Source organism: Falco peregrinus, chromosome 12, assembly GCF_023634155.1.
Source record: "Falco peregrinus isolate bFalPer1 chromosome 12, bFalPer1.pri, whole genome shotgun sequence".
In the NCBI taxonomy this organism is placed as follows: domain Eukaryota; kingdom Metazoa; phylum Chordata; class Aves; order Falconiformes; family Falconidae; genus Falco; species Falco peregrinus.
Genome location: NC_073732.1, coordinates 11503752 through 11530678, shown reverse-complemented (window position 1 = coordinate 11530678; position 26927 = coordinate 11503752). Strand labels below are relative to the sequence as shown.

Genomic DNA, 26927 nt, shown 5'->3' with positions numbered 1-26927 from the left:
GGTTTGGTTTGGCATGGATTGCTTTTGGATCCAAAGAACTAGACCTCTCTATTATACTGCATCTTTCCCCAGCTGAAGTTGTTACAGCAATCCCTCAATAAAACAATAGTAAGTTTGCAAAACCTGAAGTGCATGCCTCTTTTTATTTTTTGTTCCTTTGAATCAAAAGAACTTCAACATTGCAGTGCTGATCAGAGTAAAATGCAAACACATCAAAGACATGAAACGAGGCAACCTCAGCTGTTAATAAAGTTAATAGGAAGAGCATGGCTGCTGCTGGGCTCTGCTGAATCAGGGTGACATCCCTGTCCCAGAGACAGTGAGCACCTTCAGCTTCCTTCATACTGTGAGTTATGGTCATTGGGCACTTTTGGATGCATTACAAAATACAAAAGTTCATGCTGCCTTCTTATTTTTACTTTTAAAAAAGGAGCCTGAACAAGGTAATGGCTGTGATACAGGTGGTCGATTTAGATGTCCTTTCCATTTGTAAAGTCTGATCTAACTAAATGGTCAGCTGCACTGAAGTTACTGTAGGATCTGTGACCGCGGTGCAAGTGAACTTGTCTGTATCTGAACTAACATCCAACAGAAACACTTGCATCTGCAAGGACCAAGCACGAAAAACAGCAAGCAGCATCAAAGAGCAATTTTATCCCTCTCAGATTCTCTGCAACCAAATCGCCTCTTGATTTTCAAGTGGATAACTGAAAATCCATGTCTACACATAGCCTGGTCAATATTTTTGCATTAGGTGTAAATGCAAGGATACTAATTTAGCAACTACTCACGTAATCACACTGCAGGCAACGATAAGGTTATCTGAGAGCTTAACCTGAGCTCAGCTGATGATGCAGATAGTCCTGCTGGACCTTGTGCATCCCAGCGAGAGCAAGCATTTCAAGCCCACGTGTCACAACAGTTTCATAGTTATTCTGAAGTTCATTGCAAAGCAGTGGCTGAAGAAACTCTGCAGTTTATTTACATTGTGACCCCAAGGAAAAAATTTAGATTAAGTTAATAACTTACTGATCTGAGTCACCTTTAGATTCTCAGAGATAATGTCCTATGTTCCTTATGTATAGTTAAAAAGGCAGTAGATTTTAGGGGGCAGAAAGAAGAAGGATTCATGTTGCCAAGAAAACCTCAACCATAACTTCTTGGACTGAAATCTCATGCTTTCCTTATGATGGTATAAGCAAGGAAAAAATTGAGAAAGTTGCCTTTATACCTATCACACAATCCTGTTAATCACATTACAGTCCATGGAAAAAAACTTTCAAAATTCAAGCAAGTTAAGCCAAAGACAATATTTGTAGTATCTTGATAGAATTATACAAAAGCATGTTTTATCATATTAAAAGCCAAGGTAATCTGAGGCAGCTTAATTTTATTCACGTCTCTGGCAATGTTGTTATGCTTTTTAAAAAAAACATACTTTGAAACAAATGGGCTTCGAGACTTTGTTTTCTATACGTTATCACAGATTGTTATTTATTGACATATTAACTTAGCATCAAAATTGAGAAGATCTGTGTTCCTTTGGAACATTAGTAGCAAACCAGAATTGTTCAAGAATATTTCAGGCATGTAAATTATGTTAAAATAAGATTTGTTGTGAATAAGCAGTGACAGAATGTATTCTTTGTCATTAAAATAACTTCAGAATGTACCCTGACATTTTAACTAGATAGTTTGTGAAATAACTGCAGGTGGTCATAGAAACAATACTGGATTAAAGAGAATAGGAAATTTCTGTGAATATTTTAGATGAAGACACTTACTTTAAGACTATTGTTTTACTTTTCTGGTATCATTAGTTCAGGTAAAAACATAGTGGTTTGTGAACACTATTATAATGCTAAACAACATTGGGAAAAATTAGCAGGAATCTAAACCAATTTGGCTTTCTTTCAGCTAAAAAGGTCTGGAAACCAGAATGGAGTCAAAGGAATAATACATTTACTAGATAGGTACTTTTGAACGTACTTCAGATACTGTTAAAGTAAAATATTTACCGTAATCAAATTGAGTTTAGTAAGGACCAACATCACAGCTACATACAGTAGTTTTGACCAGTCATTTTTTAGACTACAGATGTGTTGGTCAGGCTGCCTGTCTGGGGAAATGAATGACAACAGACTATGAACTGCCTTCATTCTTACAGCCGTAGAAATTATTTTACAATTGGGTAATGTAATTTCTGAGAACTGCAGAAGAAGAGTAGACATCCATGGAAGAATATCTACCAAAGCTGCTGGCTTTGCTCACAGCAGCAAAGTCTTGGTTCTATCTGGAGTGGGCAAAAGCGAAGAATTCAGGGGGGTAGGTTCATAGTACCTGCTCAGATCTTCTGTTCTGCCAGACACAAGATCAAAATGTCTTTGGTGGCTTGCCAAAATATCTGCAAGTGACCATTATGTTGAGGATTAGGGTAACCTGACCATTTAACTTAAAATGCTCCCTCCTTCATTAATTAGAACAACCACACAGGCTAGTGTGGTTATTTGGTGGTAGGAAGGATCGTTCTGCACTAGCACTGTCCCTGTCTTATAGAAGACGTGGCATAACACCAGTTCAGCTAGTTGCATGCCACACAGATTCCCAGTAAGAGAATCACTTCAGCCTGTTCTTTATCCCTCTACTTGGATTGACTTGTATCTCAGAAATGCCCCCCCCAAAAAGAAAAAAATAAAAAAAAAAGGAAAAATAAAAAGAGGTTATCATGCTTCACTGATTAGTTCTGTGGCTTACTGGTGGCTGGGGAGTCTTCAGGCATTTGGAATAAATATTTTGTTATCATTTTCTTCAGTATTCAGAAACATTAACTGCATCTTCAACTACGCTATAGTGAAGTCAATTGTAGGATCTCATGATTTGTAACACTGTACAGCATGATACTATGGCCTCTCAGCTGGTCATACATATAGTTTGGGGTTTTTTTCCCCCAAGTTCTCAAAGTGTTCTATAATTCAGAGTCTGTGTTGAAGAACTTGGTTTCCAGTACCACCAGTCCCTTTTCACTAACAGCATGGCCCTTTATCTTTTTTAAAATAGCTGGAAATGATTCTGCAACAATAGGAAACTCCCAGACTTCTCCCTTAAATACCTGGGGACATGTCAGCCCTCTGTTAATCTCAAATTTCCAAAGCCAGATTTATTATATCTGAGGAAAGTTGGTACAAAATATTCCAGAAAGTCTGCCAAACATTAGGAATATGCCATTCAAAACATGAAAGCAACGTTCACCTTCCTGTCATGCGCATAATCCAGAGTACCTGCCACATTTCAATTACACTTTTACAGTCTATTTGATTTGTAATCAATCTAACAAGGAAAACACTGGAACAGCTAACAAGTTTTGATTAGCTACATGCATTTTCTACTCAAATAAAATCATGACATATGCATTTACTTTTAAGTTATGAACATCTTTGTCACATTTCCTTTCAGAAATACTTAGTATCTGTTTTGAATTTAATTAATGAAAATATTTTATAGAGTAGATTTGAGATCTTTAAATGGTAGCTTTTAAAAAAAGTTGTCAGTGAAGTACTTGATTGCATGTGCTGGGCTTTGAGGTCTGTTTTATCAGTATTTGACTCTGGTTGCTCTAATGCTCAGAATCAGAAACTCACTGCATCAGCCAGTGGCAAAAAGCTGGTTGAGAAGCTCAACTGTGAAGTTTGGCTATAAAATATAAACAAGATGCCAAAAAATTACTTGAACTAGTCAAGATTAACATCCTCCACATGAAATCACCAGTTTCTTCCTATGTCACGTTCCACTGGTTCTTCTGAAATGCCCACCTGACAGTTTGTACATAGCAAAAGGGTGAGCAGCAGTCAGGGAACATGAGCTGTTTGTTAGATACAAGAAACATTTAAAACAGACTTTTTAAGAATTACTCCGTGGTTTATGGCACGAAAGCCTAATTTGCAACATCTTTGACTTCATCTTGAAAAGTGCTGAGAATTTCCATTTCTAGTTGAAATCAGTGGGAGCTGCTTGCACATTTATTATGCATTTAATTCAGACCAAATTCCACCAGATTCCAGCTGCATCACAATGTTTTTTCCATTATCTTTAAAAGAAGTAAGAACAGATAGCATGACACCCTTGGAATATTACACTGTGCTGCACTAACAATGTAATCTATATTAAGAATAGGCATTGCCATCAAAAATGCAGTAGTAATATAAGTTGTTTAATGAATACACAGTCATGAACATTCCTGTTTGAGAGGATAAACAAGTGTTTCTTCTTTATCCTCCTTCCTACAGCACAAGGACAAGTGCTATTGTACGGCACACCTACACACGCTAACTGAACAAGGAAATTTTAGTGGGACATCTTTTTAAGAATATTTCTGATTTTGTGTTGCTTCTTGATGACTTAGTAGGCTTAAATAGCTGCAAACCGGCTGCTTTGCTGTAGGGGAAATGAAACGACTTTATTGTGTTGTTTCTGTAATGCCTGTGCCTGAAAATAGTGAATTCAGTCTGTATCTCTCTAAAATCATCTTCCCAATCAGCACTACCCACTTAAGTTACATACAGACTGACTAATTAGATTGAAGAATCCTTCTTTTAACAAGATTTCTTACCTTTCTTGCAATCAAACCCTCAAGAGTGCCTCAGCTCCCCCCCTAGCTGGCATTCCAGAGCTGAGGATGGGCTCCTTGCTTTTAGGGCAGAAAAGCAGTCTTGGCTGGCTTTCAGCCCATCTCTCTTAAAGTGCAGTTCTTTAGCCCTCCCTGAATTTAAAGGTCTGTTCCTTAATCTTTCCCAGGTTCAGTCATTCTTCCTCATCAGACCTTGTCTGGTCGCTAGCTGTTGATCCAGGGCTTCTTATACCTTCTAAAAATCCTCCAAATCAGGAGCTTTTTAAAGAGTCTGCTACAAATGCTGCATCCTATGTAGCGTTCGAGGTGTTTTCTTTCATTGCTTTATGCAGGAAGAGAACTCATGGTTCCTCGTGTGCTTTTTCTGTAGCCTCTTCTGACCAAGGTCCAAGCCTGTCCTTTCTAGAAGGTTTCTTTAGTAAGTAGCCATTCTACCAGCACAAAAAAGGTCCACCTGGAATTGTCCTAAAGTTATGTCAAATCCAGGGATAGCTGGGAAAAAGGCAAGATCACTATCAGCTGTATGCAAGCACCCAGTTTATATTGGGTTGGCTCTCTGTCAGTAAACTGCTGAAATACGTTAACCATAACAAATAAAAGAAAAGAAAGAAGAAAAAAACCCCAAAACCACCAAGCAACCCAATCATCTGTCATTCAGCTCCTGATTGTCAACTCTTTGATTTGATTGTCTACTCTTTTATCTGAGTAAACCTGCCATAATTATTGAACGTGGAGAAGGTTGTCAGGCTTGTGCATAAAACCTTGTTATTTTTCCTTTAAGAATTAAATCAGTAAAGGAAGGAACGAATATTTCTAAGTAAATCATATAAAATTTAGTTAGTTTGGTTTACGTTGACTCTTCAGTAAAAGTCATCAGTTCTTTTATATTTTTAAAACATGTCTTGAAAGAAGGCTGATCATTGTTAATATTTCCAAAGGCTTCTATATTTGTTTGTTTTTAAAAAATTTGGAGCAGAATAATGGAGATTCAGAGGTCTGTGAACATGGAAGGAAAAGTCTTTTTTATTGTGTGGCGTACCATAGTATGAGTTGTCTTTTCTCTGCTCCCGTTTTTCATTGGCACAGATCTAAAGACCTGGTCTTTTTGCAGATGTATCACCAATAAAAATGAAACTTAAATCAAGAGTACCCCAGTGACATTATGAAATGAGCAATCTGAATACAAAGCACTTTAACTTCTACTCTTTTTAGTACACTGGTCTGTAAAACTAGCAGCCCAATCCTGTACCTGCTTGACTGCATATAGACACTCAGGTCTGATAACGATGGGAAGTATTCAGTATTTTCTGTTCCCAGTGAAGTCAACAGCAGCCAAAGAAGACTGAACCAAGTCTATGAACACCTTAGAAGATCTGACCCTGATATTGCCAGTGATTATATTCTGCACATGGGTTCCAAATCCATAACAAAATCAGAAAGACATTTGTTTGAGGTATTTATAGAGTGTCTGTTTGACTAACCATCTGTGCCCTGATTGAAGTATACACATGGTCCAGACTGAATAAAAACCAATCATATGGATTAAAATAGTAACTTTGACACTGTTACATCTAAAGATTTTACTGCTAGTGACTTTATTGACCTCTTTACATGTAAAGGTAAATTTAAAAATTGTAAAAATCTGAAACGTAGCATGAGGAAAGAGTGTGCCTAGTCTGTCCACTTTGGAAAGGCTTTGAAGTTAAGGGATGCTGTTTGAGTACCGCATGCCTTTCAAAACTGCTGTTTGCTTAAGGTCTGGATTAAGCTAGCTGCCTTCCTCAGTTTCTGAATAGCTTTGGGGTTTATTTGTGAGTGTAAAAGTAAGGATATGCTAGCGTAATTTGCCATGCTTTCACTTGTCTCATATTTCTGTTTCAAAATACAATTCATTCCTTTTTTTGTTCTTCATGGTGTTCAGTACAAATGTTAGCAAAACATTAGAAATGTAGCCGACTATAGCTTAGGGTTAATTGCACTGAGAAATCTCACTGTGTTTGTTCATTTTGCTTCCTTCATCAAAATTATCTTTTTCATGGATCAGTATGTTTTGTATGTTCAAAACACTGAGATTAGGAGTCATAATGGAAAGATGAAAAGCACTAGGCTATAATAGCATCGATTCGGAATATACATATAATGGTCATTTATTATTTATTGAAATTGCTTCTTAGGAATGATTATTGAACAGCAAGTTTTTGGAAGCTGGTTATGCTCATTCAAGATGGTAGGAAATAGAAGTTTCTGATATTGTTTCACAAGATTAATTTTCTTTAATGATAACCTGGGGAATTCTTTAAATTACCTCTTCTCAGTTGATGTAGCACCATCTGCCACATCTGCAAAGAAGATAATTATTTTTAGGAGCAGCTGTGGTTTTTTTATTAAGTCTTGAGTCATCAAGGTCAGTATTTTTGAATTATTCAATGTATGAAAATAGAAGCAATTGTTTTGCATTTTTGTCAACAATAAAGGATGTATTGTTACTATAGTTAGTCCCATAAACCTCATAGCTATTTTACTACAGTTTTCTAATTTCCAAGACATTTGTTTGCATTCTTTGTGATAGCATTTAGCTTTGTAGGAAAAAAGTATCAGTCATAAATTATGAAACAGTAAGAAAGCACCTGGTGGCAAATAAGTGACTGTGGAGACTCTTCTGTTAATGGAAATATTAAAGTGAAAATGGCATACTTCTTAAGATGGAAGGTCCAGGTTCCCAGCTTCTGTTTCAAAAGCTGAATGGTAAATTAGGATCTCTCACACCAAAGGAAAAATCCCCAAATGAGCCATCCTTTGACAGAATTCCCTTGTTATGCCTGTGGCCTTCCATGACAGCTCTAAATTAGATGCACACATCTAAGTCAGATGAGCATTCTCCAACACATAATAAACAAGGGGAGCCAAGCAAAGGTGAGAATTAGGACCTGAAACTTTCAACAGCTTGCTTTATGTCATAGTAAAAAGGCTCTCATCTGTGCCAGATGCCTTGAAAGACTAGTGCTTTGTGTAAACTCTTAAAGTGAACTAATGAGTATAGTACGTGAATGCAGAGGTATCATTTGATGATGAGGTGGCTACATCTCTGCAGCAGCTTCTTTCAGCTTCCTGCTGTTGAGGTACTAATGAGAGCAGGCAGCTTCTCAAAGACAGAATAGTTTTTCCCTGGGGAGTTAATGAAAAGCAGGTTTATCTTTACTAGCTTTACTAGAGTGAAGGTGGCAGAGCTGTATGGCCTGAGGAGGGTCTCTTAAGAAATCACACAGGTGTTGAAAATCCCAGCTTAGAAAAGGTGGCCACAGGATAAAGAAAAAGAGGAAACTTTGATCTAACTGAGAGATGAGATAATTGAAAAAAGAAATGTTGAAAGCCCAAACCCGTGTTCCCTGTTAAAAGAAAGACCCGTGAATCTGAAGCTATCTAGACAGAGCCTCGTACGCTGCACCTCCCTGAATTAGGGAAGACTCAGGTTTGTGACATTGGATGCCCAGCCTGAAGAAGCTCAGCTAGGTGCTCATTTTTCCATCAGTTAGTGTGTACTGCTACATATCTACTTTGTGTGATACCTAGAGGTATGTAGCTGACCATCAGTGGTGGCCAAAGTGTAGGGGTATGTTTCTCTATACTTTTTTTTAGAAATTGTATACCCATAAACTCACTGAGGAAAAGGCTGTGGAGTCTAAAACTGTTTCTGGATTTAGGTCTCATAATTTAGCATTTCGTTGTTAAAATCACTCTGCTTTTCAGTCACTCTGAACCCCGACTGCATGAATCTGGTTTGCAGACAGTGGGAGCCTGGATTTCATGACTGGCACAACTCTAGAGATGCACTGCAGCGTGAGAGTAAGGGTTCTGCTCTACAGTTAACAGTACAGGAAACAGGAACCCTAAGATAAGAAAGAAGCTCTGAAAGTGTTACAGATACTCGTAAATGTGTTGTCCCTTGTCCTGTGAAACGCAGTTGCTGATTTTACCTTGTGCTCTGAGTAATCAGCTGGATGTGACATACAGCTCTGATGACTGGGATAGCTAACAAGAGAATTTAGGATTACCAGATTTCAGTAACACCAAAAGCAGTTGTTGTTGCCTGTCTAAACTTCAGCCTGAGATGAAGCCTTTTCTTGTTCAAAACATTTAATGGCGTTCTACATTTATGTCCCTCATCACATACTTTAAACAAGCGTTACAAATCAAAAATGGGTTTATTTTGGAAAGAACACAGATTTTAAACAATTAAGGATATTTAACAGATTTTTTGATTGCCACATGACTAGGAAGGCAGCTTTATACACATAAAGTATGGAACATGTAATGCGTAACCCCTTACTGGAGCATCATCCAGAGAGAGCACAAATTTGTTAATACTCCAGAATGTGACTCCTCAACTATATTTTCCAGCTATGCTTTAATGTACTATTTTATTTATATTGTTTAATTAAGGTCCCCAAAGGCCTTCAGTTAGTGGCCACGCTATCACATTTGTTGCTTCTAGATTCAGTGACACTTTGTGCACTAGAATTTCAGCTCCCTGCACACAATGTAACTCAGAGTATAGTCATTATCAGTATGTCAGCTCCCTGAGGGCAAAGCGGTGGCAAAGTCACTCACTCTTCCTCTCAGTGAAGAGCAGGAGAAAACAACGGGCCTAGTACTTCAACCTGCAGGTCAGACTTCATTTGTGATTTACTATTAGATTGCAGAAGCGATGCATCCTATAAAAAGAGGCAGTGCACCGCTGCTGCTGGGAGTACCGAGTGTTACCTAGTACAGAAGCTGCATCTAAATGTGGGCTTACCAAGGAGGGCACTTAACTTATACAATATTTGACCCTCTGAATATGAGGTTCTTATTTTAATGAAAATGTAAAACCAGAATGACTTCATATGTTTAATGTCCCTCAACCTCTTAAAGAATAAAGAATAGTAAAGAGTTACTGTTTATGTATATAATCCGAGCAATGGAGCAGAATTTTGTAAACAGAGAAAAGTCTCCTTTCTAGATATAAATGGTGCTAGTATCTTAGAGTATTAAGTAGTACCACACTTAGCAAGTGAACTCAGTTAACCTACTGATCTCACTCGTGCATCTGTATTCAGTCCTTCCCTGCAGCTCAGGAAGCTTCCCCCCAGTTAGCAATTAATAAGTGCTAAGTTAGTTTTATATTTTTCATTCACTCTTCTAATTCCAGCACATACACTTTTCTAAAATAATTACAGAGTAGCACCACACATATCAGCAAAATTCTTATTGACAGTTACTTGTCAAGTGAAAGTGGGTATATTCATAACTGGTCCTAAGCAGTATCAAGTGAAATATACATACATGAATCTTTGAGAGAAAGGTAGATTTACTGATGTTTGAGTGTGGATTTAGGCAAAAAATGAAAGTAGTGTCCTTTTAACATACCGGTTTAAACTCCAGTGAGGGCAACTTACGAAAATGCATTTTAGTTTTTAATTGAGCATACCAGGAAATGGCACATGGTCTGTTATCACAATTGATGAAAGATTATTTGTTAAGGCACAGTAACCTGGTCGCCTGTTATGATCCAGCACAACGTGTTCCACGTCTTCTCATAGCTGACTTGCAATAAACGAAGAGCACTCTAGAGACCCAATTTGGGAAGCAGAACTTGGTCACGTAGGATGCTCTTTCCCTAGTATGTTTCTGGAGAAATAGCCCTTTTGCACTGGATGGTCTTTAATTGCTATCACATCATGTCCAGGCAGAGAAGCTTGAGCTGTGACAGTTTGATCTGTTGTATGGATGGACACCTTACACGAGTGGCCTAAACTGTTCCAAAAGAAAAGTGTGAGGAGTAGTACCAGCTGTGCAAGCAAATAACTTGACTGTGGAAGCTTATTTTTATGGTTTTGTATTTCACATCTGCACAGTCCCAAAGTAAATATAGTTTTGTTTTGTACAACTGACTCACAAAACATTGTACTTGCATGACTTACCTTTGCTCCAAACCTACAACGTATCAAGATATTCCATCTAAATTACAGAATTAATTCAACTGCTCCCCATCATGTTTTTTACATTTTAATCACTACCCCTTTACTTCTATCCAGGCAGGTGAAAATATAGCAAAAAATTATTTTGTCTGTCAAGCTGAATTAATGCAGCAAGTATTTAATTTTCTGCTCCAAGCTGCCTGCTTATGAAAACAAGCTAGGACCACTTTTTACAGTGTCATTGAAAAGGGGCAGATATGATAATAGGCAGCTATATGCTATCTTGTAGTCTTCAGAAGACATTGGTCTGCTATTTTGTATCCAAAAAGGGAAAATCAGGTAATAAATAGACTACTAACGTCAGCAAGGAGAGTATAGACAGCTTCTTGTAACCTAAGTTACATCACTTTACTGAACTGTATGTTGGTATCATTTGAGGTATCCGTGTGGCTGAGTCACTGGAAAGGTTTTTGGGCATTTGTTTCTTTTCTGTTCTTCAGCAACTTTGAATCTCCACTGATGCCTGAAGTTCCAGAGCACCAGGGCAGCAGCACAGACAGTTTGGCAAGCAGTTTGGGAAGCTCTGTCACAGCATGTAAGAAGGTAACTTCTAAGTTTATGTTATTTTCAAAGACAGATATATCCCAGGTTATAGCTTTGCTTTTTAGCTTTTGTCTTTATTGGGGAATACAAAATATAACTGATACCTAAAAAAGAAAAGGACTGATACAGAGAAATAAATTTTGGGTGCTGTTATCGTGCCTTGCAATTTTGTCTGCCTGGTCTATACTTGTCTGTCCCAAAATACATTATGCATATATGGGAGATAAACATTTCTATTTTTCTTCATTATCTGACAATATGAAATAAAAGCTGTGCGTAGTGTAAATACTTTCAGGACTGCTCTTCAATAGGTGGCAAATTTCTGGGACCTAGCCTGAGGGTCTAGAGCTTTGCTTCTCTCAGGTCAATACGATGGAGGGTCCTTCATGAAAAGCTTTTCTGCCTTCCCTAATATCTGACTGGAAGGGTTTCAGCAACCCAGAAGGTAGTACAGCTTTGACCATTGCTAGGTTTGTTGCCTCAAAATGGGTTTATACATAGTTATTTAATTTAGAGGATGTGGCAGGGGGAAAAAAAGCAGTGCCTGTGTGTGCATGTATGTCATTAGGAGAAGTCAGATATGACTGACATTATTTTATGCATGTAGGTAATTTTGGTACAACTGAGAATACACAGGTGAAGGCCATGGATGCTTCCTTTTATTCCTCCTCCCCAGGGCCAGGTTACGGCAGGGCAGCCTGAGGAAGGGGGCACTGCCAAAGACGCGTTGAGGAGGGCAGGCCATCTTTCATCTCTCACTTTGCAATAACCCTCAGAGCTCTACTGTCTCCCACAGGCGTAATTCTAGAGCTGATAAGAAAACTTTTGTCCTAACACAGAAATGTTATAAAATTTCACAGTTCATTCAGTCTTCCCATAATTCTTACTGTTTTTCCTTTTCCTTCCACTAGTAATAATAATGCTTTCCTTTTGTTCGTTTTTTTCCCCCCGATACAACAACAATATATATTTATACACATAAGCACAGAGAGAGAAAGATAAAAAATGTAGAAGATTTATTTTCCTCATCCTGAAAACTGTACTGTGGCTCTGGGGAGGGAGCTTTGTCTGCCTATGGAAATTTTGTTAAATGTAAAATCAATTATATAAAAAAAGAGCTCAACAGAGTGATGTGTAAGCTGCAGCTGGGCTTCTCCAGCTCACGCCAACATGGCTAAAAGACCAAGTATCAATATTTCATTTGACCAAAGGGTTTGTTTATTTGCAGAACAATACCTGATTTTTAACAAATGCTGCCGACTGTAGTTGGAATCTTCACAGAGGCAGAAATAGACAGAAAAGCCATTGTGCAGGAGAACAGCTTAATTTTTTGTTTAATCTCAGAGTCGTCTATTTTATATACTGAAGGACAAGTGGCACAGCACTGAGAAGTGCCACCACTGTGTTTACAAATGCTCCCAGCTTGGTCACCTTCGAAGCACCACTCCCTTTTAAAGGCTAGCCTTTACCACATGATTTAGAGCTGCTTCACCTGTCTGATCCCTTACATCTGAACTTTTCACTGTAACACGAGTAAATTTTATGATTGTCGGCACACTGAAAGAAGTGATTCACTTCTGCCAACACTTCTGACAAACAGCAGGATATTTTGGGCTTTACAGCATTGTCACAGAATGTATTACCATTCTTTTTTTGTGGGGGGAAAAGGATAAAGAATTACCAAAAATAGTCCATTACCTTTAATTTAGCTTGTGTTACAGTGATTTTTAAGTTAGATGTGTAATTGGTGGTGGAGTGGAACACTATGGGCTCCTGCTGCAAGGGAACAGTTTAAACAGTTGACTTGCAGGTTTGAGTAATTGTAGCTGGCATGAATGGCTCCTGTCGGGAGCCATATGAAATGTGGCCTGTTACTACACAGAACGATCTGAACAAATGTGGAAGATGTGCCCCTCGATATCTCATCTTATTTGGTATGTCCCACTTTCATATCTTTTTTGATGAGTAGTAATTAACCAAAGCAATTAAGATGATCAGCCATGAAGACGCAGATGTTTCATTTGTGGAGCAGAGCCTTTTTAATGTTGTCTCAGCTATAGATATTTACTGTATTTTAATGTCTTATGATCTAAATCAGGGAGCAGGAAGCTGTTACACTAAACTCATATGCAATATTTTCCTCTGGGAAAGAGTGACTTTTCTAATCCACACTCTGCTAGAGGCTGATTTAGTTCATTGATTCACAACACACTGAGTAATGCTGACGGCTGAGTCTCTAGATGAGAGTGGAAAACTTTTTTTTTTAGAACCTTGAATTACTGCTGATTTCACATTTAGCACATGATGCAGATTCATCCTGAATTATTTTCTGAGTGTGATGATCCTGCTCTGAAGCAGATACCCAGCAGTATAGTGTGTGCAGCTGGTACATAGAAGTATGGTCAATGAACCAAGTTCTGCTTTCAGTTGTATCATTGCAAATCAGAAGCATCCTCGCTGAATTCAGCAAAACTGCTAACAATGTATGTCGGTGGGATTGGCCCGGAACTTGCCTCAATTAGGTAAGAATGAAGAGAAGTACAAGAGAGGAGGAAATTTTGGCAAGTTATAATGTTTGCCTGAAAAGTGCAGGCTATAGAATAGAAGGATGCTGACTGACAGCTGAAATAGTAGAGGCTTAGGTTTCTTATCCTTTCATATAGACCAGCTCATTGTATTTTAAAAATATGCTTAAATGCAAAAATTACAATCTGAATGTACTAGTAGAATTACATCTCTGAAGAATACCAGTTCTCACATTGCATTTGATTAATTAATTAGCCCTGTTAATTTAGGCCAGCTCCTTCAAGCTTATACAGTTTTGATCATCGCAGTCATACATTAGTTTGCTTTAAGGACTTCAGTATATTCCTTTAAAAGCATGAATATCCTAGAAAGTCTTGATATATATCCAAACTCCCACTTTATATAAACACATGCCCCTAGTTAACGAGGAGAATTGCCTTACAATATTGAGATGCTCTAAGCAGTATTACATTCACTCTTATCGTATGTTTGTCTTTGACCGTGATAATATTACTGTCTGTTACCAAAGAAATATGCCCCAAAGTTCATTTTTGCATAGCAGGTGTGTGCAGTCAGCATTGCAGGGTGGCCCAAATTACCCTTCCTCCAAAGAAGCACTAATGGGAAGGTTCTGAGCAATAACATGTCTGTAATGTTCCTAATGCAGAAAGTTGCATTTTATAAGGTAGGTTCATAAACTTATCCAAAGTTTACACCTTGTTCCTGCCACCCTTTACTCAAATGTCACTTCCCATCTCCTGAACACTTTTTCTACGCATATTTAGGTATGTGTAGAACGAGACCCCATGCAAGGAGGCCTCCCACATATCCCTGTACACCTCCCTTTCCCACAGAGCTATCTTTCATGAGTAATTTCCAGAGGCTTTTCAGATGACTTTGGACTGACCTATATTCCTTAGATTGCCAACCTCCACCAGCTTCTGCTGCATGGACTCAAGTATATCTGGTTTTGGTTTTGTCCCCTGTCTTCTTCAAATCCAAAATGCTGTAAATTATATTCTCCAGCCTTGAAATGTTATGTCTGTTGCACCCTTCTTCACATTTCTGGCTGTGTTCTCCAGTGCATGTGCAGAACTACTTATGCACACATGAGACCATAATCTGGCCCAGGGAAAACATCATCCTACTGTTGTTGTTTATCTCCTTGAAGTTACTTAAAAATCACATGCTGTCCTTGACTTCAAAGTCTATTATGAAAAGCTGCATACAAAAATTAAATGTACTACAAAGCCTTGCAACTTATAAACCATCCTGGAGTGACCCCAGCTTGGCAACTATGACCTGACCTGATCGAAACATTTGTTCAGGAGAGTTATTTTTTTTTCTGCTGGTGCTTTACCAGTATTTGCTTCCTGATAAATGCATCCTCTGAAAGAAAGGTAGAACTACCAAGGGTCATTGAACATCCCATAGGAGGAGAAATAGGTGAAGTTTGGACTGCCCAGCTCTTGTCATGGGTTTACCATTTACAATATACATCTGCTATGATCTAGCTGATCTGAAATGCTGGGTGTGCACACCAAGTCCTCATGAGACGAAGAGTAGTACCAAGGATTTCTGAAGCTTCTTTCTGCATGATGATTTCTGCCCACTACAGTTTCTCAGGAGCTGACTGAGATTTGGGAAAGAAAGATATACAGTGATTAAAGCTGAAAGGCAAATTTACTGTGATTTTTAAGGAAATTACTGCTTGTTACAGCAAAAGCTATTTAAGCTAAAGAAAACTGTTTCCTATGTATGCAGAATTATGTCTTAACAGGTAATTAGAACTTCAGTCCTTGAGGGTGACAAGATCCAGAATCAGATGAAATCTGAAATCATACATAATATATGTGTGTGTGTGAATGTACATATAAGTTCTATTCTTTACGTCTTTGTAAAAGCCTCAGAGGATGGTAATTTTTGAAAAAGAGGGGAAAAATGCTTGATTCTAGATTGTACCAACTAGTTTAAAATGGTTCAGTATTTCCACATTTGAAAATATTTCTTAAAATAATAATAATAAAAAAGAGCGATTTATAACACTAACAGGAAATTGTTTCTGTGGGATATGAAATATATTATTTTCCCAATCTAGTCTCAGAGTTAGTTATGGTGGCAGGAATCTTTTTGCACTGAGACAGGAGGTTATAAAATGTATTGAGGGCAGAGTAATTCAACTGGGAAACAAGATTAGCTAGCAGCCTCCAAGAAGAGACTGGTGTTGATGTGAAGCATTCGTGAGCCTTTGTCATTCTCAGAACAGTCTTTGGGCACAGTGCTTTTTCTGAGTATTTTGTGAACCCTAAATCTATATTCAGAAGCTCTTTGAAAGAAATCCCACAGCAGGGCTGGAGTACTGAAGAACAATGCCCACAGAGGTGCACAGCCCTTGTGGAGGGCACTGACGAAGGGCTCTGAGGCCAGCCAAACATAGGCTGTGGTGTTCCCCATTACCTCCTCATCCACCCTCTGCTGACTTTTATTCAGACATCAATATAGAATAATACAGGCAGTGCAGCATTAACTAGCTAACTGGCTTTGTGCCAGAAAGATAAAAATTAAGAGTGGGTGTTAGGCTGTGGGCGTTAATAAGCTTACTGCTGGATTGCCCCTGAGTATTAGAAAATTGTGTCAGCTGTCCAGATCAGCTTTCTGCAGTCATTCATCTTCCCTGAGAAGTGAAGATGCCTCAGGAGCTCTTCTCACTTCTCCTCATAGGGAAGTGATGTAGGCTTACAGATCAAGTGTTCCTGAAGTAGGGCAAAGGTGTGTCAATGCAAAACATGCAGTAAAGTACTCAGGGTAGATCATTTTCCAGGTAGAGCAACAAATTTATATTTTAAAATATCACTATTAAAATAAAAGGCTAAAGAGCTAGAGTACAGCCTATTTCCATGTAATGCAAGAACTGCGAGAAGTACAAACAAGTACAAACATACGCCCATTTCACAAACATACTTGTTAACATTGCTGCCTGGGGAAGACGACGACGACGTGCAAAATTTTCTGTAAGTAGCAGCATCGTTGTTGCAGCTATTCTCTTCCTGCTGTTACCTAGCTGGTTTAAAAATACTAAGGGTCCCTCTTTTTCATGGGAGAATATTAGTACAGAGGCAGCAAGTGCGTTAATTCAGGTCAATCTAAGCATCAGACTTGCAAAACTGGCTTTAGCTCTTTATAGTCTGGATATCTGTAGCCCCATTTTGGTTTTGTTTGAGCAAAGCTTGTGGCACAGGCTGTAGGCTAAGTCAACACAGAAAGATTAAACACAAAGTTTTGGTCTCAGGGTACTGACTGTGCTCAGTACTCATTACAGCAGGTCATAAGTAGTTTAGCTTCTCAGAAAGCAGAAAACTGTGTTTAAGAAGAAAGAGTTTGTAGCCTAAGTGGTCTCAGAAATGAGGCTGCTGGCAGAAGGAATAGTACTGATCTGTTGTGGTGAGAGATACAGTAAATCATAAAGGCTGCAAGTTTGTGCACTCTGGTATAATCAAATAATTAGTTTTCCCACAATCTATGTTCATCACTTTAACACAGAACAAAACTCCTAGCAATATTCTCCAATAAAAATTTTGGGCTTAAGCATCTCCTTCAAGTATCTCCAAGGACTTCCAGTTCTGAAAGAAAATAGGCTAATACTTTAGGGGATATATAAATCACTTGATTTAAGGTGCATTAACTGGACAGGTCCAAAAGGAACAGTGGTGCCAGTGGTGCCCCCCCGCCAAATTTTGTAGGCAAGATTTCCTTTGAGTTACAACAATAGAGTTCAGGCCCCCAAAGCACAATAGGACTGAGTACTTTTTTAATTATTTTAACTTTTTAACTATTTTAACAGATTCTCTGCAGTAACAGTCTGCTAGAATCAACAGAATACTGGCTGCAGAATCAGAGGACGCCATGCCAAATTGGCTTTCTGGAGGACAAGTCAGAAAGCAACTGTGCCTCAGTAAGTACTTGCTGTAATCTCCTCTGGGGAAAAGTCCACTGAGAGTTATTTGTGCAGGGTGTGGGGCCAGCCACAGTACGTGTTAAATTAAAACAAGTCAGTGACTAACTGATACTGAAATTATAGCAGTCTGTCTATAGTTTCTGTAATTTCCATCTTTCTGGTAAAAGCTAACATACAAAGCAAAAATGCACACAGATTTCTATACAGAGCACATTATTAAGATTACTGCAGATGTTTCCCCACATTTGGCCTTCAGACTTTGTGGCCCTCTGTATTTTCTTATGTTCATTGTCTGCAACTGACAGGAAAGAAAAATAAGCCAAAGATAAAATTATTCCAAATCATAACTTGTTAAGAGGCAGGTTGGAAAGAGCAGATGTTTAAAAAGCTGCTCAATGTTCCTGAAGGCATAGAGATACACAATTAGAGAGAAAACTCTTTCCGTATTAGATGAGGAGAAGCTGCTAAAGAACTCAAACAGAATTATTTTACATTTGAAATGAAATTTCAATCTCACTATTGTGGGTTATAACAGCTTTTGATTAAGAGCGTACATGAAGAAATAGGAGTTGTTATGTTGCTTTACATACTGTCTACATGAAACTGGGTAGAAGTTCATTGCTATGATTGTAATTATTTTTTATTTGATGAAGGGCTCAGGAGAGCAGATCCTTACTCAGAATCCCATTTGATTACTACTCCTTGGCCTCCGTAAGCCAACAAAAACTGTAGAAGAGAGCAGTTTTAATTCAGGCGAAAGGTTTCCAGCACTGCTTTTGCTGCACACCACCTAAAGCCCAGCTGAGGCTCTCATGGAGCCTGCTGGGGGATTCCCTCGAGGACATGGACATTTCAGCTCTAGCTGATGAACCCAGGCACCTGCCGTCAAGAAGCTGAATCTCCATCCCATGGTGGTGATGACTGGAGGCTTTGTATCTTTGCCTGGGGGTGATGCAGCATGCTTGAGAACAGCACGAGTGATACAACAGTGCAATTACAGCAGTTAAAACATAGGAATATGGCCAAAGGTTTTACAGCTCAGTTCACTGTCACACCGTCCATGGGACTATCAGTTTCCACAAGAAAGAATGAGCAAAATATACAACCTAATCAGCGTGTGCTAGTAAGGAACCATACAGGTTATAAAGTGAGAAACTAAACAGACTCCTGTGTCTGTTTTGAATGATGCCGGGTGACACAAGGAAGGGGACATTAAGGAGTAATGTTCAGTGGTACTTATTTCCGAGACTACCAAAACCAGACAGCAGCTTCCTGTTCTTGGATCGTTCCGCATGTGTTCTCCCAAACAAAAGGGTCACAGTGTTATGAAGTACAATCATTGTTCAATTGCAGCTGGAATGCTGTCACTTGAACCATATCTTGAATACATTCTTAAGCAGAATGGGGTCATCAGGCAGGTGGTTAGTGGTATCCTTCTTGTTTGATATAGGAAAGGATTGCTTTTAGTGCAAAAAACATGGACCACAGTCACTTGGTTTTACTGTTTAGTATTTCATATCATAAGAAAAGGTTTATTTTCTCAGAGGAAATTATGAGTCCAAATAATAATATAAAAATGAATTATGACTTGCTTTTTGATATGTTGAGCTATGACTTTATTCTTTGTGTTTCTTTGAATCTTATAGGAAATTATATCTGTCTCTGTTAGGATGGAACTACTGAGAAAAGATGGCTTGTTAAAGCAAGACTATACTCAGATTTGATTTAAAAATACCCAATATAGCTGCTTGATACACACTTGTCCTCTTGGAAGCACAGGTCAGGTTTCATCTAGCCCTGGTCAGTCACCTTGTAGGGAGAATAAGCATCACTCTTACCATTCTGCAGATCTGAGGGAAGAAGCAGAAATACTGAAATTACTTTTTATTACAATCCCAAAAAGAAGTTCTGAGATAAGGGGCTTCAGCAAGTCACAGACCTAAATCTCACATGTGATGAATGCCCACAACTTTCCCTGACAAAGTCACACAAGGTGATAATTTTCTTTTAATCCCCTCTTTGTCAAAGAAATGACTATACAAAGCTCTTTCCCAAGAAAACAGCTTGTGTTACTATAGTAAGTGATGGTATACTTCTGCTTGTAGGCAGAGGGTGGGCAAAGGCGCTCAGTGAGGCTTCCAGGGGACAGAACTGCCCCACAGCTCCTCGTGCCATCCTAAACTACAAGACCATGACTGAGCCCTTTCTTACATGGGAGGAATATTAGGCTGTGCTTTGACACAAGGCCTGCCAAGTCACCTTCTCCCATCACCTGCTGCTTGCATAGTGTGCATATAGGACAGTCAGCTTTCCCTGTATGGCTTTCTGAACACAGTGCCAACCACACGCACACACACACAGTTTCACGGTCTTCAAAGCAAAATGTTAGTACCTAGTTTATTCTGCAATTTACAGTTATCACTATTGAAGAAAAGAGATTCTATTAAAAGAATTTTGCATTAATGAGATTGAAGTGGAATGTACAATAAAATGTATCATATAGAGAGAGCATTAACTTGGAAGCTAAGAAGTTAAATATTATTTTGGAACATTAGTGTTCACATCAAGAGAAAAGGTATTTGATAACCTGGAAGCTTATTTCTTGATCAGTCCCTGGAAATTATATTTTTGAGATACTGTTAAATAGTTACTCATAAACTGTTACGAGCAGAACTGAAGTTTTGTTCATATTCCTAGTTAATTTATTCTCAGTGGTAGTACAGTACAGAATTTTAATCTGCATGCCTAAAAAGTTGCACAACTGATGTAAAGACATGCAGTAAACTAGAAAACTTTGACATTAACCATCAGATTTCATGTGTGGATCAGAGCGTAAGCACATAGATGATTTTTTCAGAATTGCTCTCCCCACCTTAGATACATGGGTCGTTCATTTGGCTGCGCACAGTACATAACCAGGGACCAGGGGATACTTAACCGCTGTGCAAGGATTAAGCATTAGGTCAGTATCATGCTCAGAACCTGCAAAGCATTTCATTCAGAGTCCTTTCCAATGATAAACGAGCAGAAGCTGCAGGAATGAGGGAGGAAGAAGGATATGAACATGGAGTGGTTTCCCCAGCTTCTCAATTAGCAAGCAAACCAGACTGCCCTTAGCAGAAAATATGTTCTATCTTCTTGTTCATGTGAAAGATTTTATGAATTGCTGTTACCTATGGTGTCAGAGACTCAAACTGCCTCTGAAAGTTGTCGTTAGGTTTGCAGAAGGAAAAAAGAAATCTCCAGTGTACTGTATCATTAACAGCTGCCTTTCCCAAAGATAGCTGGTAATACATGTAGCTATAGTGTTCGGTTTTCATTTGGAAGAGTTTATGTTTAGTTATAAGGAGTCTAATCTTACTGTAACTATAAATGCAACAAGACCATATGAACATAGCTTTCATAAATATTATCTTCATTATGTCCCATTACAGATTAGCACAGTTAGTAGAAGTGAAAATAAGCTGATGGCAGTCCTACATATGCTCACCAAGTATACTAACATTGATTTATTAAAACACTAAATATTTAATTCAGTTATAGCAGACTACTTTTTTCAAAGAGATAACTTTTTTTAAGCAGAATGGGCATTTTGCTACATGTAATTCTCTATTCATTTGCAAATTGGTTAATGAAAATATAGCCATTATGATACGAAAATAAGAAATCATGTTAGAGGAACAGTATTTCTTGTTTGCTTATGTTGGACAGCTCCTGAGCTCTGAAAAAAAACCATATTCTGGTACCTCACCATAATAGAAGAAATGCTAGTGTGTCCATATTTAATCCAGTGTTTCTAGTCATCCGCAAGGATAAACAGTAGAAATAACAGGGAGAAGTAAGAGTGAGATGTGGTGTCTGTTCTCCTTGTTTTATGCCAGCTTAGCGGGATGTCGGTGAGTTGTCTATGGAAAGATGTGTTCTGTGTATAATGGGTCTGATGTGAACAGTTTGAAAGATTGCCTTGTCCTAACTTTGCTTTTCTACTTTCTGTACATACTATTTTTGTCCAGCTCTCTGTGTTTACATTTCAGAAATCAGATTAGATAGACTGGGATTGAGTCCAGGGGGACAGGGCTAACTGTCCTAGGCTTTCTAGGGAGACTTCCCATGGAGACTGGTCAGGAAGGGGCAGCTGAAAGAGATCTCTGTGTGCTTGAAGTGAAGGCACAGTGGGAGAGAGTGCAGGTAAATCCTAGGTAGAAATGCTGTTTGTTTTCATTTCTGTATTGGAATAAAACATCCTGCCATCTCTCTTTAAAACATCCCTGGGCTGAAGTGTGCTACCCTCCTTAAGTCGAGTCTATCTGATTTTGCCATGCTGTCGGCTAAAAAAGTTAAACTCCCTCAAAGAACATCTTCTACATCTATGTTATGTTTTTTTCCTCTTCAGAGAATATTTGAGTAATTTCTAAACATTAAACTAAACTTAGTTCAATTAACAATGATACTGTTTAGCAGCAGTTTACTGCTGCAAATTAGAATACGTTGTTTCATGCAAATATTATAATTAGATAGTATAAATTTTAAAGTCAGTTTATGTATGAAAGTTTTGTTATGTTTGTTTCCACTGAATGAGAACTTAATCTAAATCCACCTAATATAATAAAATACATGGATTTATGAGACATAATCATTCATAAGCTGCACATAGTGACTTATAAATGTAATTAAAATATTGGTAATGTGAGATTACCCCATGGAGAGACCTCATAAAATAAACATAGTTTCACATAATTATATACAACTTTGTGCACTCCATTATTGTCAACTGTCATTCTCTGGACCTACATCAAATGTTCCCTGCTTTGGACACACTTTTAAGCAAACCTTATTTAAAAAGAAAAAACTGATAGATACTTTGCTTCTAACTTTCCCTCCAAAGATCTAGATTATTTAATTACCAGTGCTGAACATTTGTGGTTGGCTTATGTTAGTACAAGTTAAGAAATTTAATTCCTTCCTTAATTAGATGATTTATAGTTTCTTCTAGCATTGGACTCTCCTAAAGTGCAAAGTCTTAATCTTGCAGACAGGAAAGTAATTTATGATTCTTAGCATTTCCTAAGATTTGACATTTTTTCTTTTCAATGCCTGTGCAGTAAGCACAAGCATGATTAAAGTAGTATTGTGATGCTGCTGAAGATGTATCTTAATTGTCTTTTAGGAATTCTTAATGAAAAGAATTAATTAATAAAAAGGAGGACACAAAACAAAACCAAAAGAAGAAGATGGTATTTAGTCCTGCAAGACATATGGTATTCATGTACCTCATGATGCATAAATCATAGCAGTAAATTTTCCAGAAATTCTCTGGACTCCATACTCTAGACCAGCAACAGATGGAAAAGCAATTAAAAATTACATTTGCATTGAGAAAGATTTTGTCTCAAAACCCAGACTCCAGTAATCCTCCCCGCCCCACCCCCTGAATGTGGCATCATCCCCTCTTCCTCTTCACACAACCACCCTGTCCCACCATGGAGGCTGGGAAACAGGCCTGCCCGATCCATACAGTGTAACAAGGCTCAAATTGCACTTGAGAACCACTGATCTAGGAAAATACACCCTTCCCCTCCCTTCCCAAGCAGTGTGCTTCTGTGTGAGGGGTAATGGGATTCCCAGACTTTGGCAGAAATGCTGCAGACTTCTTGTCCATTATTCTGGAGAAGTAGAAACACAAAATTTACACCATTAAATGGCAGTGATAGATAGGGTAGGTAAAAGATCTCTGCTTTTCATTTAAAACAAAGCAATAAAAACCTGCTCATTTCTTATTTTAGCATAACAAGATACCACATTTTAAAGAACCAGGATGTGTCAAGGGCTCTAAAGCTCATTTTGTGTTTCCTCATAACTGAAAAAAAATCTGACTTTCCAGGCAGATGGGTGAGAGAACAGTTTCATTAAAGGGCTCACAGATTTGAAACATTCTTGAAATAGTCCAGCAACTTTTCTGCTTGCAAGCACTCCTGCTCTGTAACAGCATGAATGCTCACACCAGAATACTCCATACAAGTGTGCGTATAAGGTAGGCTATATGCATAGACAGATGCAGCTGTATGTTGGTTAGATCCAGCCCAAGGGAGCAGCAGGAACGCATGGCCAGAGGGAAGGGGGAAGGACGGCAGCCCAAACTTCAGTCACATTCAGTCTTGTTAAAATACCCTCTCGTTTAAGTGTTGGCTGCTTTTGTCTGACCCCGTGCCATTTGCACTTTTCCTCTAAGCGGTCTGATGAGCGCTGGTGGTGGCAGAAGAACCCTACTCCATCCACAGCACAGGTGGAGGAAGAATTGCAGCTTGGGGTTGTTAGTTGAGTACAGGAGAACATACCCAGTCTGCGAGACAGACAGTAACATCTCAAGGAAAGGAAGATACGGTTGTATTAGTGAAGGGTGGCAAGGCTGTTGCCTTGGTGAGAAATAAAACAGATTGTTAAGAAAGCAAAAAGGTGATGGAATTATGGATCATGCTGGCTATGATCTTTCAGTTTACTGAGAGAATGAAGAATGTCATCTTGCCATCATAGCAGCTGAATTTCCAGAACTGGCCACTTACCTTGCTGCTGCATAGCTTCGCTGTCCTAAGCAGGTACCTGAGCACTACCAGTATCACTGCAGTTTAGCCATGAGCTTTTAAACAGGTTCAGGAGGAAGTGAAGGATGACATTACGCGTTAATTTGCGCTGGTCAGATCAGGACTTTTGCGGTCTCAGCTCTTCCCCCAGCCCCTACTTCATCTTTTTTACTGCCTTGGCATTTGTACAAACATGTAGTAAGTTGATTCAGAGAAAAAAGTAACTATGAAATCAAGAAATTCATTTTTCTGGCCAATTCTTCAAATTCCAATGCTCACTCAAGCGATGGAACACAAACATCCAGGAAACAGCTCCCACAAATTAATTCAAACAAATGATAACATATGCAGAAAGAGAAAATGTTTGGCAAGGTATATTGTGAGGAGGAAAAAGAGAACAGCTTTCGACTGCATTAAAGTAGATTATGAGTAGTTTTCATTCATTTCTTCACTCAAGTCTTTTTAGAGGTTTGATGCTACATATCTTTAGAAGTTTAGATACAAACGTACAGATTTATATTTTACATCAGTCTTTGATACCGGAATTCCTTCCAGGTAACTTGCTAACAATACAGTGGATGCTGGTCAGGGTGTTGAAATCTTAAGCCCTGGGACTGGGATTTTGTATCTTTTAACTGGGGCGCCTGTCTCCACTAAGTTCTCCGGAGTCTCCAAAGAATGAAAGCGTGCCATTACTGAAGAGTGGGGATCTAGGCTTACAGGAGTTCAGAAAAGGAGGCTGTTTCTTCTTCTTGGTATAGTCAACAAGGCAATTTATACAGCCATGGATGGAAGGGCAATCCTGGATCCCAAAGAAGGTTTTTTTGTTTGTTTGTTTATTGGGATTTTTAAAGCAAAACCATACATGTGTTCCTGAATAGTGACCACAGAGCTGAAACAACCGATTTGTTTTATAGTGTTTGAATGAAGATTTAAATTTCCTAAGAAACATAGCAAAGCCCTATTTGTTTGCGTAAAATAGACAGACAGACCTACATACTAAGATGTTTGTCCTCCCTCATGAGGCTGCATGCACAGCCTCAGCAGTACGTTACATAGACAGGGGATTACAAGCGTGTTTACTTTGCCTTTCAGTCATTAATTACTCAGCTATCTTCAAGAACAGCATTGTCTTTTTCAGAAATCAAAATCCATCCATTCTTTCCAGATCTAAGCCATAATTACTAGAGGTATTTTTAGTTTTAAGTCCTGTCTTCCCATTCAGCCAGACGATACCTTAATTATATCCTGACAAGGAGCCGGAATCAACAGCTGCAGGCTAAATTGTGGCATTGAGTCTTAGTCCTTCATCCTTCCTCAGGCATGCGTGGGTGTTTCGTGCTGCTGTGGTAAGGAACTGTACCTTCCAGAGAGCCTCTCTCTTGCTTGCACAGAGAAATTAGAAACCCTCCTCTTCACCAGTTACTCTGTGCCTGATGGAGTGTGGTGCGGGAAGGCTGAGCACTAGTTTAAAAGACTACTGAAAGGATTGCTTGTATCATCTGTACAATATGTTTCTCTTTTTGCTCTTATACATACTTAGCTCTGAAAAAACCTATCTTCACATATGAGCTAATGTCAAGGCAGAAAGTAAATATGCCCTTAAAGGGTTGGTTTTCCACATTTTCAGTATCACGCACGTATTTTATACAGCAGCCAAAAGCCATTTCATGAATTTTGGGGTGAGGAAGATTGACAGTAGGTTTTCTTCTCTTGTAACTTCAGACTTAGACACTCTTTAATTATTTGTCTAGATCTGCTGTCTTCTTTCTGGACCCTCTGTGATACTCTCACACACCAGTGTTTTCCTATCTGTATTAAAGAGAACCGGATGCTTAGCCTTACTCTGACAAAGCTATAAATAAACACCGGGAGGATCAAGCATGGTATTGCAGCTGTGTCCCCTTCAGCATTTCACACTGCCATATCCTCGGTGCCTCCACGGTCTGCTTTATCAAAAAATAGGATTCTTGTGCTGCCTCCAGAGTGGGCATCTGTGACCGCGTGCTGCCGTTATAACCACGGGCTCCCTTTAACATAAATTGCGGGGTGAGGCTTACAGAAATTTGTTAAACATTAAGTATACAGGGCACCAGAGAAAGCAGATGGTGCATGTGGCATAAATATTTATTGGCATATTTTCTTTAAGTCATAAGTGACAATTAATTGCATCAAACCCAGAGGAATAAACCTTAATGGGAAGAAAATATTCACAGCTGTTTTTGAAGCAATGGATTATGAAGAGATGACTTGGGTTGATTCATCAGTGCGGTCCAGCCATTAAAATAAGGATAGTCTCTAAAATATCAAGACCCATATATCCACCAATTCATTTGAAATACGCACTTCTGAAGAGTAATTGTGACTAAATTCCAGGTACATAGTTGCTAAAAATGCTGGAGGCAGAGCAGTATAACTCAGCCTTCTGACAACGTACAATGTGTACCTAAAAAAGAATTGTGGCTGGGTTGGGGAGACACAGGAAAATCACATCAGGACCTTATTTAGTGAACTTGGGTGACTCACTGAAGGTAGTATATACTGGGTTGTCGGCTTCTGGAAATGCTCCATTAGGGCTTGCAAGGAGAGCAGTTGAAAATCTTGTCTGCATCTTAGACAGCAGTTGTGCAGCTCACGGCAGAGATTCTTACATAGAATCTGAAAGGAGTAATGTGATTTTTGTG

The 26927-nt window shown here is 38.7% G+C and overlaps 1 protein-coding gene across 3 annotated transcripts in view; it reads left to right on the top strand.

Moving 5' to 3' along the window:
• SPHKAP (SPHK1 interactor, AKAP domain containing) overlaps positions 1-26927 on the top strand; it is a 73684-nt gene that overhangs the window by 8744 nt on the left and 38013 nt on the right. For all 3 annotated transcript variants that reach the window (XM_055817510.1, XM_055817508.1, XM_055817509.1), the window contains exons 2-3: positions 11082-11184; positions 17552-17662. In XM_055817510.1, coding sequence (XP_055673485.1) covers positions 11082-11184; positions 17552-17662 — 214 coding nt within the window. The remainder of the gene's footprint in view (positions 1-11081; positions 11185-17551; positions 17663-26927) is intronic.